A 15464-nucleotide genomic window follows, 5' to 3' on the forward strand; every position below is an offset into this window, starting at 1 on the left:
AAGCATTAAGTAATAAACCTCCTAGCAACAGGAGTCAAATGGGTCAGGACTGTTCAAATATTGAAGTTTAACAAAATTCTACCACCTTAAAGAAAGGCATTTCAGAAAATGTTTATGATGTGGAAACAAAAGGTGACACGTTCACCACTAAACCATGTCGCTAAGCACCACGTCAGTATGTTTTTTGAACATTCCCAGGGATGGCAACTCAGCCACTTCCCTGGGCAGCCTGTTCCAGTGCTTGACAACAAGCCTTTCAGTGAACAAATTTTTCCTAACACCCAATCTAAAGCTCCCATGGCTCAACTCCAGGCCATTTCCTCTTACCCTGTCACTTATTACCTGGGAGAAGAGGCCGACCCCCACCTCACTGCCACTTCCCTCCACACAGTTGTAGAGAGAGAGAAGTTAAACAAGCCCAGCTCCCTCAGCTGCTCCTCATAACACTTGTGCTTCAGATCCTTCACCAGATTCATTGCTCTTCTCTGGAGACACTCCAGCACTTCGATGTCCTTATTGTGAGAAGCCCAAAACTGAACACAGGACTTGACGTGCAGCCTCACCAGTGCCAGGTACAAGGTCAGTCACTGTCTGGTCCTGCCGGCCAAACTATTGCTGATACAAATGCACTAATCCAAGCCATGATCAGCCAGTTTCTCCAGGAAAATGCTATGGGAGATGGTGTCAAAGACATTACTGAAGTTCAGGCAGACAACATCCACAGCCTTTTCACTCAGCAAGTCACTCCGTCACCAAAGGAGATCAGGTTGGTCAAGCATGACTTGCCTTTCGCAAACCCATACTGGCTTGCCCTTGTCCTGCCATGTGACGGCACTCAACATGCTCTGCTCCATGACCTTCCCGGGCATCAAGCATGGGCTGACAGGCCTGTAGTTCCCTGGATCCTCCTTCCGCATCTTCTCGTAGATGAGTAACACATTTGCTGTCCTCCAGTCAATCAGGACCTCCCTGGTTACCCAGGGCTGCTGGTAAATGATTGAAAGTGGCTTGGCCAGCTCTTCCATCGGCTCCTTTAGTACCCTTGGGTGGATCCATCAGGCCCTGCAGACTTGAGGGTGGGACAGCAGGAGACTGACCATTTCCCTACACACACTGTATGACAGGGCTTGGTGGTGGTGGTGTGTAACCTGCAGCCTCCTGCCACCTGGTGAAAGCCTCCATCAGAGCTACTGGAATCCTGACAGGACTCCCTTGATTTTATATTTTAATTCATTTGGTTATAGAGTTAATTTATAATTAAAACAAAAAAAAATCACCCATGTAGAAAACAAAACTGCTATTTCTACCTACTAAACAAAGCATTCAATCAATACAAGAAAGTCGTATTACAAATGCAGCTGTTTTGGGACTAGAAAAATATAAATATTTAACATTGAGATCAGAAGAAATTATTCCAAACTGAATTAAAATGACTTGTCCCATTCCCAGTAGGGAACCCTTGCACACTACATTCCCTCACCTCTTCCCACACTTCTACCTCACCAGCTCCATCCTCTTTTTAAGCAACCTACCAGTCTGGTTAGGTGGAGATGGTACGTCACAGCTGGGCTGGAACTCCACGGGCACTGTCACAGCAGGTAACCACTGCCTTCCAGAGCTGCTGTGGGCATCACCTCCCCTTCCCAAACCCACCTGCCCATTTCCATGAGAAGCTGTACCAGTCCACTACAGGGATACTTCAACCATCCACTGGTGTCTGGAGGCAGCAGCCACAGCGCTGAATGGCACTTAATGAGAGGGAAGAGGGAAGACGGAAAAGCCTGACAGCTGTTTCCCAGCAATTAGTCCAAAACCTACATAATTTATTGCTGGAAATTTTTTGGGGTAGCCAGTTCTTTGTTCTTAGAAACTTGGATAAGGGTTTTAAGGAAACAAACCTTTTACAGAGCATAAAGCATTTATGCTCTATGATACAGATAGTTTTTTTTTTTATATCGCTACTCCTAATTTCTCATTAAGAACCTGCAAGGTGCTTCTTTCATATCTCCTGCTGAGACATTCCAGGTATAACCTGGAATAACATGTAAGAGAGCTGACATGATTGACTCTGGATTATTTCTAATGTTATCATGAGTAGCAGACTGGAAAAGACCAAAGAATTACCACTGACGTCAAAGAGGGAAAAATAAGCCACCAAAACCTGCATTCCTGAACATTATTTTAATTCAAAAAAATATGTTATAAAAGCAAGCAAGGTTGAAAATGCAGTTATGTGACAAATATGCTGATGGAAGGAGTATAGCTGCCTCTGGATTTTTTGTGGTGAGGAAGATGCATAAACTCTGTCTCACTCCACCTTATCTCAACCTCCTCCCTCACAATCTACAGGAAAGCAGTAAGCAAGTGTAGTATCTAGCTAACGGATTTGCCAGAAACAGATGTGAGGGCAAAGAAAGTTCTGGACCAGAAAGAGGTTCCTGAAGCTAGCAATCTAAGGCATAACTCTCTCCCTCCTCCTGCTATCTTCATCATAGAAAGAACACTGAAGAAAAAAATAAGTTACTTCTAGTAAAGAAAGAGGCCACATACATAGGTTTACACCACAGCTGTACAACAAGGCACAAACAAACACAACCCCACCTTCCTCCAGTACATACTTTTCTTTCTTTATAGAACAGGTAATCCAGATTTGATTTAATTTCATGGTGTTTAAGTACAGGTCAGCTCCTTAAGCTGCTTTGTAGAAAACCAAGCCACACCTTGAATGTATTTGTATTTTGCATTCTGATCATATTGATTATCTTTAAAATGGGGGAAAAAAAATAATTTGGCTACATTCAACCACCCAGGTAAATATTCTGGGAATATAATTATTCCAAATCCCATTTTGAATTTAGTTTGTAGTCCAGCATGTGATTATTCCATTATATAATCCTGTTTTCACTTAGACTAAATTAAGGGCGTAACTGTTGCTTTAATGTGAAAAGAAACAGAGCATAAGCACCCAGGAGGCTCAGACTGCTTCCCAATTTACAAAGCCATTCCTAGCACTGTGTTACATTATACCACGATCCAGGTTTATATAGCACACTATGAAGAGATTCTAGACAAACCCACAATACAATACCTCTCTTCATTCCACGCTTCCAATCCAGAGATCAAGTCCCTAAAATCAGCAGGAACAATTTTGCACTACATAAATGCTAGGAAAAATGATTCTACATATCACCAATGGGGTTTTGGTTTCTCCTGTAATGTAGGAGAACAGCAGGAAATTATCTTTCATATAGGCAAGTATGTATTACAAGGGTCACAGCATTATTGTTTTATTGTTTACACAATGATAAGTTGCACATATGGACAAACAGTACACATTTAGAATTAGTTTCACAAATTAATACAGAAGAGAGTCCAGTGGTTTAGCATATTAATTATTTAAAAAAGCAGTAACAAAGGAATACAAACATTACAGTTTTGACTGCAGCCCAATAAAAGTTTAAAAACAGGTTGAAATCAAAATAAACTGTGAGCTTTATTTTTCTGTGACATTAGAAAACCACATTATATCCCTTCCTAAGACTGCTCACAAAGATGCAATAACATACAAGTACAAAAGTGAAGAATTCTGTGCTCAGTTTCCCTTAATTTTATCAGATCAAGTGACAAATTGAACATTTGTCAAAGAGCAATCACTGCTGAATGCAGACACTTCCAAAACATACAAAATGGTAGTAACACTTTACAATAAAAAGCAAATGACAAAATCTCTGCATAAAAAGCAACTTGGCTCCAAAGTTTCATGCTCACACTTCAATCCAGTATTGTTATTTGCAAAGATTCAATTGATCTATTTCCTTCTTAAGATATTTTTCCCAGATATTCCTAGTGCACACCAAATTGGATGCAACACAACAAGGTATGATGCTGTAATATATAAGATTCATAAACTATTGTTGCAATAGCTTTAACCTTTAAATTACATCATTTCCCCCCTCCATTCCTTAGCAGCAACTTATTGTACTATACCTTATATTAAAAGCAGATACCCAACTGCTTTTAAGTCAATGCCAGCAGTGCTGATAAGAAGCTAGTGAATCAACTTGGTTTTGGAAAGACTAATTCAGCTAATTGGAACAGCATATCCTATCTCCCTCAGCTCCAGGGAAAAGCTCATCCAGCCCTGCTTGCACAAAGACTTTGTGGTATCCTGAGCTTTCAGCTGAAATCCTGCGATGCCCTCCTCTTCAGCTCAGGAGAAAAAAAAACCTAAAATTGCAACAGTTTGGGAACACTACATATGAAATGTCTGTGTCGAAATCTCAGACACTTCTTAAGAGCGGGCTGCTAAATGGGCCAAGAAAAAAGATTTAAAAAAAACCAAAAACGAAACAGATACTAACCACTATCTACCAAACTTCATGAAATAGTAAACATTTTCAGCTGGTTTTAAACAACAAAACACAAGAAGCAATGATGACGTAGCCTGGGACCCACTATTTGAAACTCTGTGGGACCACAGAGCAACATGGAGAAACAGAACACACAAAGAAAAGGAGATCTGTCTATGGGGAAAGGTATGCACATCTGTGTTTTATACATATATATATATACACATACATACACACAGATGTGTGCACTGTACTGTATATATTTACATCCATATACACAAAGACACCCTGAAGTAGATTTAAAGGTCATATCCAAGAACAGAAGATATGAACTCTAGCATTTGTACTAGAATAGATTTTATCTGTACAAAAAAAAAACCAAAACCAAAAACAAATATGCATATATTCATATGGTATAAAGCTTATTAACAAAAAATATTCTGCTACTAACATTAGGTTAAATAGATGATTTTACAAGATTCTTTAATAATAATGCAGTATAGAACATTTCTAAAACTAGGGCCCAAAATAAAAATACATAAACGAGTTTCTATTCACAAGAAAATAGCTGTTCAATATGATTTAATTTTGTATTTCAGACAAGGGAAAAGTAGCAAAATTTTTATAAATCTCCTGGGATGCAATTTAATTAATGCATCAATCTAGAAAAATAGACTTTTCAAATGAACAAAGCTGATTCACTTCCCCCTCCCTAAAAGGGGTGCCTATCTTTTCCCTCGCTTGTTTCCAGCTGGAGGTTTCTTCAGCTGAAGAAGTTGCCCTCCTGTCCCAAAGCCTGCAGATGCAGGATTAGACACCCCGAATGTCAGGCCAGCTGATGCTGTGATGCCAGGATTGCTGAAGTTAAACCCAGATGTAGTCGAGCTCCCAAAGCCTTATGAAGGAAGGAAAAATATTTTAAAACGTTAAGTTATATCAGGATTGCAAGTCTGTTCTCCTTGAAGTTATGAACACCAGCCACTTTATTACAAGCATTTGTAATACTTTATACTAACATTGTAGAGCCCATTGCTAGTACATTTGCATTTGCCAAGACAACTGGGATATTACAGCACTAACACAGCCTACCTCAGTGAGTGCAATTACATCCTAAATCACAAGTCTATTATACCAGTATCCTACAACAGTAGCACCCAGAAGTCCCACTGAAACTGTACAATAGAAGAACCATTTTCTTGAGATTCCTCAAGTTCTTGACATAAATATGCAGTGCACTCCTAAGGTGGGAGAGAAGGCAGAAGGTACAGGTGGACCATGGCCCACTCAGTTCACTCACAGCAGATAAATGACAAAACTGGAGTCTGAGCAGTCTTCTTCCTACAGCTTGGCTACCTTTTCCTGGCTTTATAACATAATATGCATGCCACATAACACATCTTAAATGTGAGGCAGAAAAGGGTCAAAATCCTTGCCAAATTCTTTATATTTAAAAATACCTTTTATGACTTAAACTAAAGAGCAAAACTGGAGACAAAGCTTTGGAAAAACTGAATGACTATGTAAGCAAATTGTGCTACTTTAACTCCTCCACTCTCTTCTATCAATGAAAACAAATAGAACATTTGGTTCAGCTATGAAACAATATTAGTTGAAGAAAATCGACCTCCAGTTTCCAGCAACAGTAACACCAACCCATTTAACTTTCTTTTATAAATTTATATCACTTATGAACAACCAACTTGGGTAATAATTGCAACTATTACAGAATGCTAAAAATTTCTCCAAGATTAGTTAATAAGAAGCAGAGCTTCATAACTTCCCTTTATGTTCTCTCAGGTAACCAAGAAAGGCAACCAATCACTTGTGTCACATATGACACAAGTAAGTTAACATTTTAACAAAAAGCTTCATGCAAGTTTTACCTAGAAACCTGTAAGCAATTAAAATATTAAGAAAAATGGGACTGGTTCACAAGTAACAAAGAGTATATTCTCAACATCCATTACTTAACATTGTTTCATTAGTTCTCTAGTAGTAAAGCAATCCTTTGATCACATCAGTATCTTCAACTCAATGCCTAAATATTTTCAGAGTACAGAATTAAAAACCCAACTGGTTGTCTCATCAGAATCCTGAAGCAGCTCTTACAAGCCTGTGTCTTCCGTTCTTCATCGGGGAATCTCATGAATGAAAAAAAATCTTTTAATAACCAGAACCGTGCTTGGTAAGTTCCCTTTTTATTTCAAGTATGTACCTGAGATAACAGGTAAGCATTGCTTCCTATAGAAAACATCATTAATGCCATTCATGATAAAGCTGTATGTGATCTATAGTGTCAGGAGTTCAGCATGCAAGGGTAAAGTGTTCATAAATTACCTCCACCTTGCTGATTCTAGATGCAGGGATTATTTTGAAGCATGCAGGGAAGGCAGCCTGAGCTCTGAGTAACATTAGAGTAAGTAGAGTAGACTATGTGATAGAAGAGTGAACACATGCTTGTTAATTTAGATACAACTTGGAAAGTAATAGCTGTTATGTCAGAAGTGCCATTTAGGGCAGCCATAAAAGTGTAGAAAGGCAGATGGTAAATTCATCTACATGGTTTTGTCCCATCATAGCAGCATAGCAAGGCCATGGTATGGTACTTCCTTAAAAGTAAACCAAACCCTAAAGCTGAATACTCAAATGAAAAATCTTCAGGAAAAAAAAACTTGAACAAAGTGTACATTGAGTCTTATTCCCATTGCAAGGAGAGAGAAGCAGTCACAAAATAGCTCAGTTTTAGAAGGAAGAATCACACAGTCTTGAACAATAGCTACAATGTGGTCAGCAATTTCACTGTTGAAATTAGTATTACTTACGTGTAAACAGTCATTTTCAAAAAGTAAATGACAACCTGCCCTTTGAGGGCACAGCCTTTGCATCTCCCTGGAGGATGTTAAGAGCTTTTGCATTTCTGCTACCATTAACCCTTTACTCAGATAAGCCAAAGATGGGTACACACCTCCCCATAACAGTATTTTTAAATTATTTTAATGTTACAGGGATAAACAACAGTTCAGCAGATCTCAAAGCCAATCTATTTCTGCCTTCATCCCCAACACCACAATGAGTGCTGTAGATCTAAAAGTATTTCCAGGACAGCTTTGACTGACTTATTATCTCTGTATCTAAAAGCTGCTCATAGTACCCATAGATTATACTCAGGTCCATTTTTCAGCAGTCTGAGTATGTCCAGCCATGATCCCACTTGATTATCTCTCATTTACTGAGGCTGCTATTCTTCAATAAAAATAAGTCTCCAACAAAAATTCTGAACTCAGCTCTTCAAAGAATATTTAGCATGTGTTTTCACAAAAATTGTGTTTGTACACCTCTTCCCCCCTTAACATTTTATCCATAAATTCAATGGTGATTTTTGTCCTTTCCCTATCACTTTGAGAATATTAATGCCCTTTACAACAGCCCACTCACAACAGCCTTTCTAGTTGCCATTACATAAATAAGAGTAGGAATTAAATGCAACTTGGTTGGAGTCAGCTTTCCAGAGTGCCTTTATGTGTTTCAGGGGGAATCCAGAGACACTGTTCCATCTTGCAACTGTGTGCACTAAAGGAACTGTGAGAAGGCTGCACTTGCTCTGCTTTTCATCTGCTGATACAGCGGACACAACAATCGCTCCTGGACTAACCCAAATTTACTATTAGAATATGCTCAAGTAGTGCCAGAGGACTCAGATTTTTCTCTTCAAACACACAAACTGAGATTGAGAAGAGCAGTAATATCCCTAGAAACATCTTCAAATCTTTTAAAGCAATTAGATCTAACTCATACACTTGACAGAAGCAATTTGAGGATCTACAGTTTTCATTCTAAGATAAGAACAAACTCATGGAAACCATCTGGAGGAGACTTGGGGCATTTTCTAAGCAGCCTAGAAGAACAGGATGTTGGAATACTTACTAGACATTAGTCTGGGAAAATATTTAAGATCTCATATCTAAACAAAAGCAGCAACAACAGTAAATCCCATAACCCACATTCACCCCATTTTTCTAAAGAAAAAGATTCAGAAACAAGACCCAACTATTATATGGTAATATAAACCAGTATATGGTTTCAGGATCCTGTAAATATTAGCTAAGAAACAAGACACAATACATTTAAAAGAAACTATAACCTGGCTAGCATCAGGCATATTCAAACCCATTTATGCACCCTTGATAAAATTAAACTGAAGATCATATGCAATCCAGATGCTATATGACATAGGACTATGGGTATAAAAGGTTAAAGTTAGTGCGTTTCTGGGCTACTGAATTTTTTATAGAGGTGTCTGTTCCATAATCCCAATCTAGATCAGGACTTAATGACCACTTAATTTTCTGGCACAAAATAACAGAAATTACATTTCATCTTTTCCTGGTTACTACCTTCTGTAGCTGAGACTCTTGAGATAACTGAAAATCTACATTTTATTAGGTCCAATTCCTGCAGTTGCAAACGAGAGACTGCTGGCACTGGCTCCATGACAAAGCCTGGTTTGAGGCATACAAGGAAATGATACCTAAAATTGCCTCTGCACACAACCAACATAGCCAAGACAGACTTGCTATTTACTTTGGTACTTCCTCAGTGATGGAGAACTGATCCATACTACTGGTTTTCTAATTTTATTTTTAGTATGCTAACAACTAAATTATGAACTTTGTACTTTGTCAGCCTGAATTATTATTACATAAATAATACATAGACTAGTTAATTTATTATAGGTTTCATGAAAAATAAGTAACAATATAAAAACATAAACAGTCTAAGTCTTTCAGGTGTTTCTGATATTAAAAAAAAAGTATGAGATTGATGCATACACACTGTATACTGTAAAATCAAAGAAAGTTCTATCAAGAATTTACTAGGTTGTTACGCATTCATGTTACACCAGCTTAGTGAGCCATTTCCACCTTATGATACAAAGCTCATGATACTTTACAAGCCACATCATAACTCATCACCAACCAAGGAAAATCCAGAACAAAAAGTATAGCACTTTCTAATAAATACTAGCAAAATGCTATTTTTGTATTAATAGCCATTAAACAAACATTTTTCTTATAAAAAAGAAACATGCTACCAAAAGCCAGTCCCAGGAGACATGATCCTCCTTCAATCTGTCGTTGAAAAAGAGATTGTAAGACAGACTGGAGTAATATGTTTACTTACTAATAGCTTAGTAAGCTATTATTCCTATTTAAAAGTTAAATAGAGATGTAAGCTATAGAAGTTACTAAGATTTCAGAGCAATAGGATCCATATTTTAATTTTATCACCCCTAACAAAATGAAAACAAAATAAAAAAGCAAAAGGAATGCTGTGTAGTTCAATTCCCACAGAAATGTTTTCAAAGTAGTTCACTTAATGATTTATGAATATATACAGAGATAAAATATGCATAACTTACTATTTAAAAAGAAAGAGTAAGCAGTTACACACTTTAAAGGAAACCTTCTGGGCTTCCAGAAAAGAATTTTAACTTTACTTGTAAATATAGTAAGTCAAAGTACTGGTATATTTGTCACAAATTTATATAGTAATTTCAACAGCTCAGTAACTGCTGCTGATGCATTCAAGTAGCCACTGCTTTTCTGTGCCTCAGACTGCATCTGATCCAATCTGATGCATCTGATCTCCTGCTTCCACTCCTAACTGGAGAGACACCATCAAATGGGAAACATTAATGCTCACTCGATACTGTCTACCTAGGAGACCTTTAACAGAACCTGGTGTACACCTGATCTGAACATGGGGTATTTAGTAAGTAAACAGTTATTTCACTGGTGATATACACGTGCACCTTTAAGCACATTTGTTTCAGAAGCCTTCTTAGACTGAGAGCAGCAGTTTGATTATGACTTCTGCTTTACGACAACCTTGAATTTCAAATTCAAAAGAAAAAAAAACCAACCTGCACTTAGACTTCCTGATGGCTTACTGGTAGATCCAAACCCGAATGATGATGCTCCTGTGGCACTACTTCCAAATGCAGAGCTACTTCCAAATCCTAGCAGAATAATAGTAAAGATATACAATAAAAAAAAAAAAAAAATCAGACACGGCAATTAAAGACACATACGTTTTGGGTATTTTAAAACCAAACATAATACTAAGCATTATCTGGTAAACAAATAGTCCTAAGATTACTGCCTCAAGAGTATTTTATTCTCAATGCAGCACTGCATTAAGAAAAGAGCGCAAAGGGGAAAGCATTAGAGAAAAATACTACCTTCAAAATCCAAAACCGAGTAAAGGAAAAGCTATAAAAACAGGTGTTGTAAACCATCAGAGTTTAAGAAATTCCTATGGAATTGCTGTTAAATTAGCAAGAAAATGGTAAACATATGGGCTATAACTAAGAAAATTCAGATGCAAGTTATATCACTTCTATTACAGAAAGCCATACTCTCCATCTACAACTCTGGGAGAAAAATTATGCTTGAAACAGAGTAAACATTTTTTCCAGTTTTCATTTCGTTTATTTTAATGTCATGCCTCTTCCAGGTTATTGGAGCTTTATCTAGGAAACTACTGAATACGTTAAACAGAGAAGAGAAACAAAATTTTTAATGTGAAAAATCATCATATAAAGGATAGCCATAAACATATAGCCGTTCTGAAGCTCATTCTGTTAATTTTGTAATTGTCCTTTATAATTTCATAATATAATTTTTTTAAGATTTAAATTCATGTTATTAATACAAGATCACTTCAAAGGAAAAGTAAATTGATACTTGCAGTTTGAGATAGAGGCCAGACAACAGAAACTGTAAGAAAACTATATTCTCTGATTCTGTCTGTCTCAAGAGCTTTTCCAAAAGGGAACAGTATTTGTATGAGGAAATTATGCCCCCATCTTAAGTTTCAAGTGTCACGGAAAATCCTTTCATTTACTGCAAACTGAGCCTTTACTATTCCTTTACAGAAATAATTTTGGTATTTTAAGACTAGTAAGGATTGACCACCACTATCTGAAGCAGCGTTCCCTAGTTTTCTGAAATTTTTTAAATCAAATGAGGTTTAAGGGTATATAATGGCAAGTATCATTTGAATGTAAGATAGTTCATTTAAATGATACGGTCTTTTGTCCTATCCAGGTTGAAATTGATAACCAATAATCAGGCAAGGTGCCCGCAAATATTTAATGAAGCATGGGATCCATGCTACCTAACTTATATACTTAATGCAAAAGCCTCTGTTTGTCACTGACAAAATTCACAGAAAATTAAACAAGAGAGCAAATTTCCCCAATTAAAATTGTGTTTCCAGAGTATACATTAAAAATTGTCCCATTCAAAAAAACCCAATCCCCTAAGATTAAAAAAAAAAAAAAACTTAATAATCATTCTGCTATTTTGTTTCCAAGAACACACCTCCAGGCTATTTTGCAGGTATGTATTTATTCTTCTACTTGTTTCTATCAGATAGTCTTTTAGATTCATCAAAAGACAAACATCTTGCAAATCAATAATGCAAGCAAATACCTTCCTAAGCAGGTAACTAGGAAAAAAAAAATACAATTCAGCTTTTTCTGACAAAACAAGAAGCAGTTGGAAATGTTCTTTTATTAACATTGGTAAGACTGGTGAACAATCTTAAGTCTAAAATGTTTTTGGTAGAAATGGAAGAATTTTATAGGGATTTTTTAAAGGCATTTAAAATACTGTGGGAAAAACTGGTAACTCAGAAGTAATTTCATTTTAGCTCACTATTCTGTTTTTTTCTTGTTTAGGTGTATACAGATTTTCTTCTACCTGAAAAAGCTTAAAATCTGAAGAGAGAGGACACTGGTAGATTTAAAGATAATTTCAAAGTGATTATTTAAGGTAAAATTCATGTAATGTTTAAGTTACATCACCTTTCCGATACCAAGTGATGTTTAATTATTTTAAATGCATTACAACACCGATTCATACGCTTGGCTCATAAGCAAAATGTAGGAGTGTGGACTGAGGCTGCAGAGAAGAGAGGATGTAACAAGAAAAACCACAACATGTTATGTTTGTGCTCAGCAGATGTATCAATTTTCTTTGCAGATCTTACAAAAGCTTCAGAGGACATTAGTGTCTGTAGCAACCCCCGACCTACATAGATAGGAAATTTATATGCATATTAGCTTCTACTAATCACCTAAATTCTATCTGTAATTCTACTACTGAGGACACATTACATTTAAATGAAAAGGTCTACATTAATTTTATAACCTTTTGAATATCCCCGACTCTTTGACAGTCATGTGTCCTCCTGGAATATATTCCCCACTAACATTATTAATATTTTGGTAAGTATTCTTCCCTCACTTTCAAATGTTGCTTTTTCAGCCGGAAGGTTTTTTTTTCCACCTCAGCAGAGGCACAGAGTAACTACTAAAGCAAATCCGTTTCAGCAAGCAGAATCCCAGAACGGCAGTAATTTTTTAAGATTTATTTGTATCTCAATCCAAGCAGAAAGGGGTCCCTATAGTTCACAAGTGAGAAACTTCTACGGATGAGCTACAGCATGGTCTAATGTCTCAGGTGTGTAACTTTCATATATGTAAAATTAAGTCAAGTCGTAGTTACAAATGCATGTACTTGATGTACTTCCCTAGCTTTAAGAGCACCACTTCTATATTATTACCTCTTCCTGTTTATCCTGTTTTTTTAGTACAATGGTTTAGCCTTAGCAACTCCTTTAGCAAGGCAGGAAGGAGCCCGGAAAGCACAGACGTCCCAAATTTTAAAGTCCTCCCCTGAAACAGATCATCCTCCTAGTGGAGTTAAAGGTTTGCAAGAGATTCAGATGTGCGGTATAAAATTCAATGAAAGATTAGAAAAGTTAAAGTGTACCTCCAAGGCTTGAAGAACCTAAGCCACTTGATTGCAAGCCAGTGCCAATACCTGAGCCGAATGGCGTTCCAAAACTAACTCCCAGAGATGGCTGTGGCCCTGGTATAAAGAAAATGAGAACAAACTTGCCTTACTCTTTCACAGTAAAGAGGTCCTTTATTTAATTATTCAAGTATTTGATAATGTGAACATCATTGCTTTCAACAAATCCCATTAAGATCCCAAATTTTACCTCATTAAAATTTCTCACTTAACTAACTCTACATTCACCTAGCAAAAATCTAAGAAAACACTGATTGTAAGAAGGTGAAACTAATCAAAACTAATAACAGAAGAACATAAGTCTCACCTTAAACTTTAAAACATTAATCAAAACTTTGAGATAAACTCATGGGTAACAACATTTTGCCACCTTATTAATGGAATCAGAGTAAGGGAAAACCTTAAAATTAAAGAACTGACCCTAATGTAACTAAAACTGTATTACCTAATTTCATAAATAAGATTCTTCAAAACTACTTAAGTATTCCATCCAAATTTAAACAGAGCACTGAGATAAAAAAACAAGACAATGACTTTATTTTATTAAATTTATTGTTCATTTTTAAGCAAGTCAAGTACACAGTAACATGACAATTCATTTTTTTTCCACACAAGTGATAACTGAGTTCTGTTAAGCTCTGCTACATAACACCATTCAAAAAGGTAAACTAGTCAAACCACCTGTTTAAATAAGCATTTACAAAAGGCACAGTTCTGTGTACCTTAATGAATTAGATACATTCAAAATTTCAGAGTTTGTTCCATAATTTAAAAACGTTGACAGTATTTTCCCTGCATATTCACAATAAGATGCAGGACTGTCAAAAAACAATTTCAGTCTGCCAAGATGAAATTTACAGCCTCAGTTCCTTTTTTTTTTTTTTCTCCTTAAATTTGGGGAATAAACAATCAACCTGCTAGCCCATTACTAACACATTTTAAAATAATTAATTCTGATAAATAATTAATATATTTTGACAGTTTTCACAGTACAATCTTATATTCCTGTCTTTTTCAAACAGTTTTCAGTGCACTATTTAAAAAGTTTAACCGTTGAAGATAAAATACAGTGCCAAACTCTTAATCCACAGACATCCACACCTTGCTCAAGGTAGCCTTCTTCATCTTTGAACATACTTTATATACTGTATCTGTGAAAGTGATGATTTATTCAAATATTACTACAAAGCTCAGATGATTTCAGCCTTTTTCCTAAACCATTATCACACTTTGGCTACATTCATTCAAAATTTCTTCCTTTGTACTACAAAGTTTCCCATTAGTAGTATTTACACAGAATTTTAAAATGTGAATATTTCAAGCTTTAAAAATAATTTCAGTATTTGAGTATTTAAATGGAAAATCATTTTGAATCAAGTGAAAGGCACTGTATATTGAAAAGTAACATTTTTTTTGCTAGGAACACAAAAATTCTTATTTGATCCCAGCTGAATAACATCCATATACTCCAAGTAGTGTTAAAACTAAATTTTAAGGGCAACTAAAGTTGTTAGCTTTCAGTCTCTGCTTAGCAGGGAATAGTTGGGAAACCCAAGCTATTTTTTTCAACTTAAAAAAAGTATATCAGATGTTGCAATTACAAAATTTCACATAGATTTCAGACTAAAGTCGTTTACATCCAGTTTAAATACTGATACATCTACCTAGCAGCTCTTTAAAAATAAGAAAAAAATTGTTAACAATAAAAAAACAACCCCCCCTACACAAGTCAGTAATCTAATAAACTAAAAGAATCCAAAAACACATATCCAGTTCCTTCTCAAGTACACAGGTTTCTATCTCAGTAGGAGGCACTGTTAGTGGAAGACCTTTTACACAAATCACTACAGTCCTCCAGGCCAAGCTTTTCACCGAATGCAACATGCTTTTTAGAGCCAGTAAAAACATTATACTAAAACACCTCAGATCATATAAAACAGGATCTTATTCCTTAGGCTAGCAAGCTTTTCGCTGAGCAGCAGCATATGATATTTACTGATTTTGTACCATAATGTTCTGAAGGTATCATCACTACTTATAGTTCTTATAAATTATCATAATTTTCAACAGCAATAAACTAGTAAGATTCTCTGATGCCAAAAGCACTAGCAAAAAAAAAAAAAATAAAAAAATGGCACTTCTGGCTATTATAGGTACGAGAGAAAATCTTTGAAATAAGTATTTTAACATTTTCAAACTTGATATATTTTGCCCTGTAGAGCATTTCAGTTTA

The 15464-nt window shown here is 36.1% G+C and overlaps 1 protein-coding gene across 1 annotated transcript in view; it reads right to left on the bottom strand.

Annotated features, from left to right (window-relative positions):
• Window positions 1-3258: 3258 nt before the first annotated feature.
• NUP58 (nucleoporin 58) overlaps window positions 3259-15464 on the bottom strand; it is a 34364-nt gene continuing 22158 nt past the window's right edge. Inside the window, 3 exon segments of the mRNA XM_027884095.1 lie at window positions 3259-5244; window positions 10273-10368; window positions 13190-13288. Of these exon segments, the coding sequence (XP_027739896.1) occupies window positions 5075-5244; window positions 10273-10368; window positions 13190-13288 (365 nt within the window). The 3' untranslated portion in view covers window positions 3259-5074.

The sequence above is a fragment of the Empidonax traillii genome, unplaced genomic scaffold (assembly GCF_003031625.1).
Source record: "Empidonax traillii isolate 1590-97213 ecotype Southwest subspecies unplaced genomic scaffold, ASM303162v1 scaffold9:size3134949, whole genome shotgun sequence".
NCBI lineage: Eukaryota > Metazoa > Chordata > Aves > Passeriformes > Tyrannidae > Empidonax > Empidonax traillii.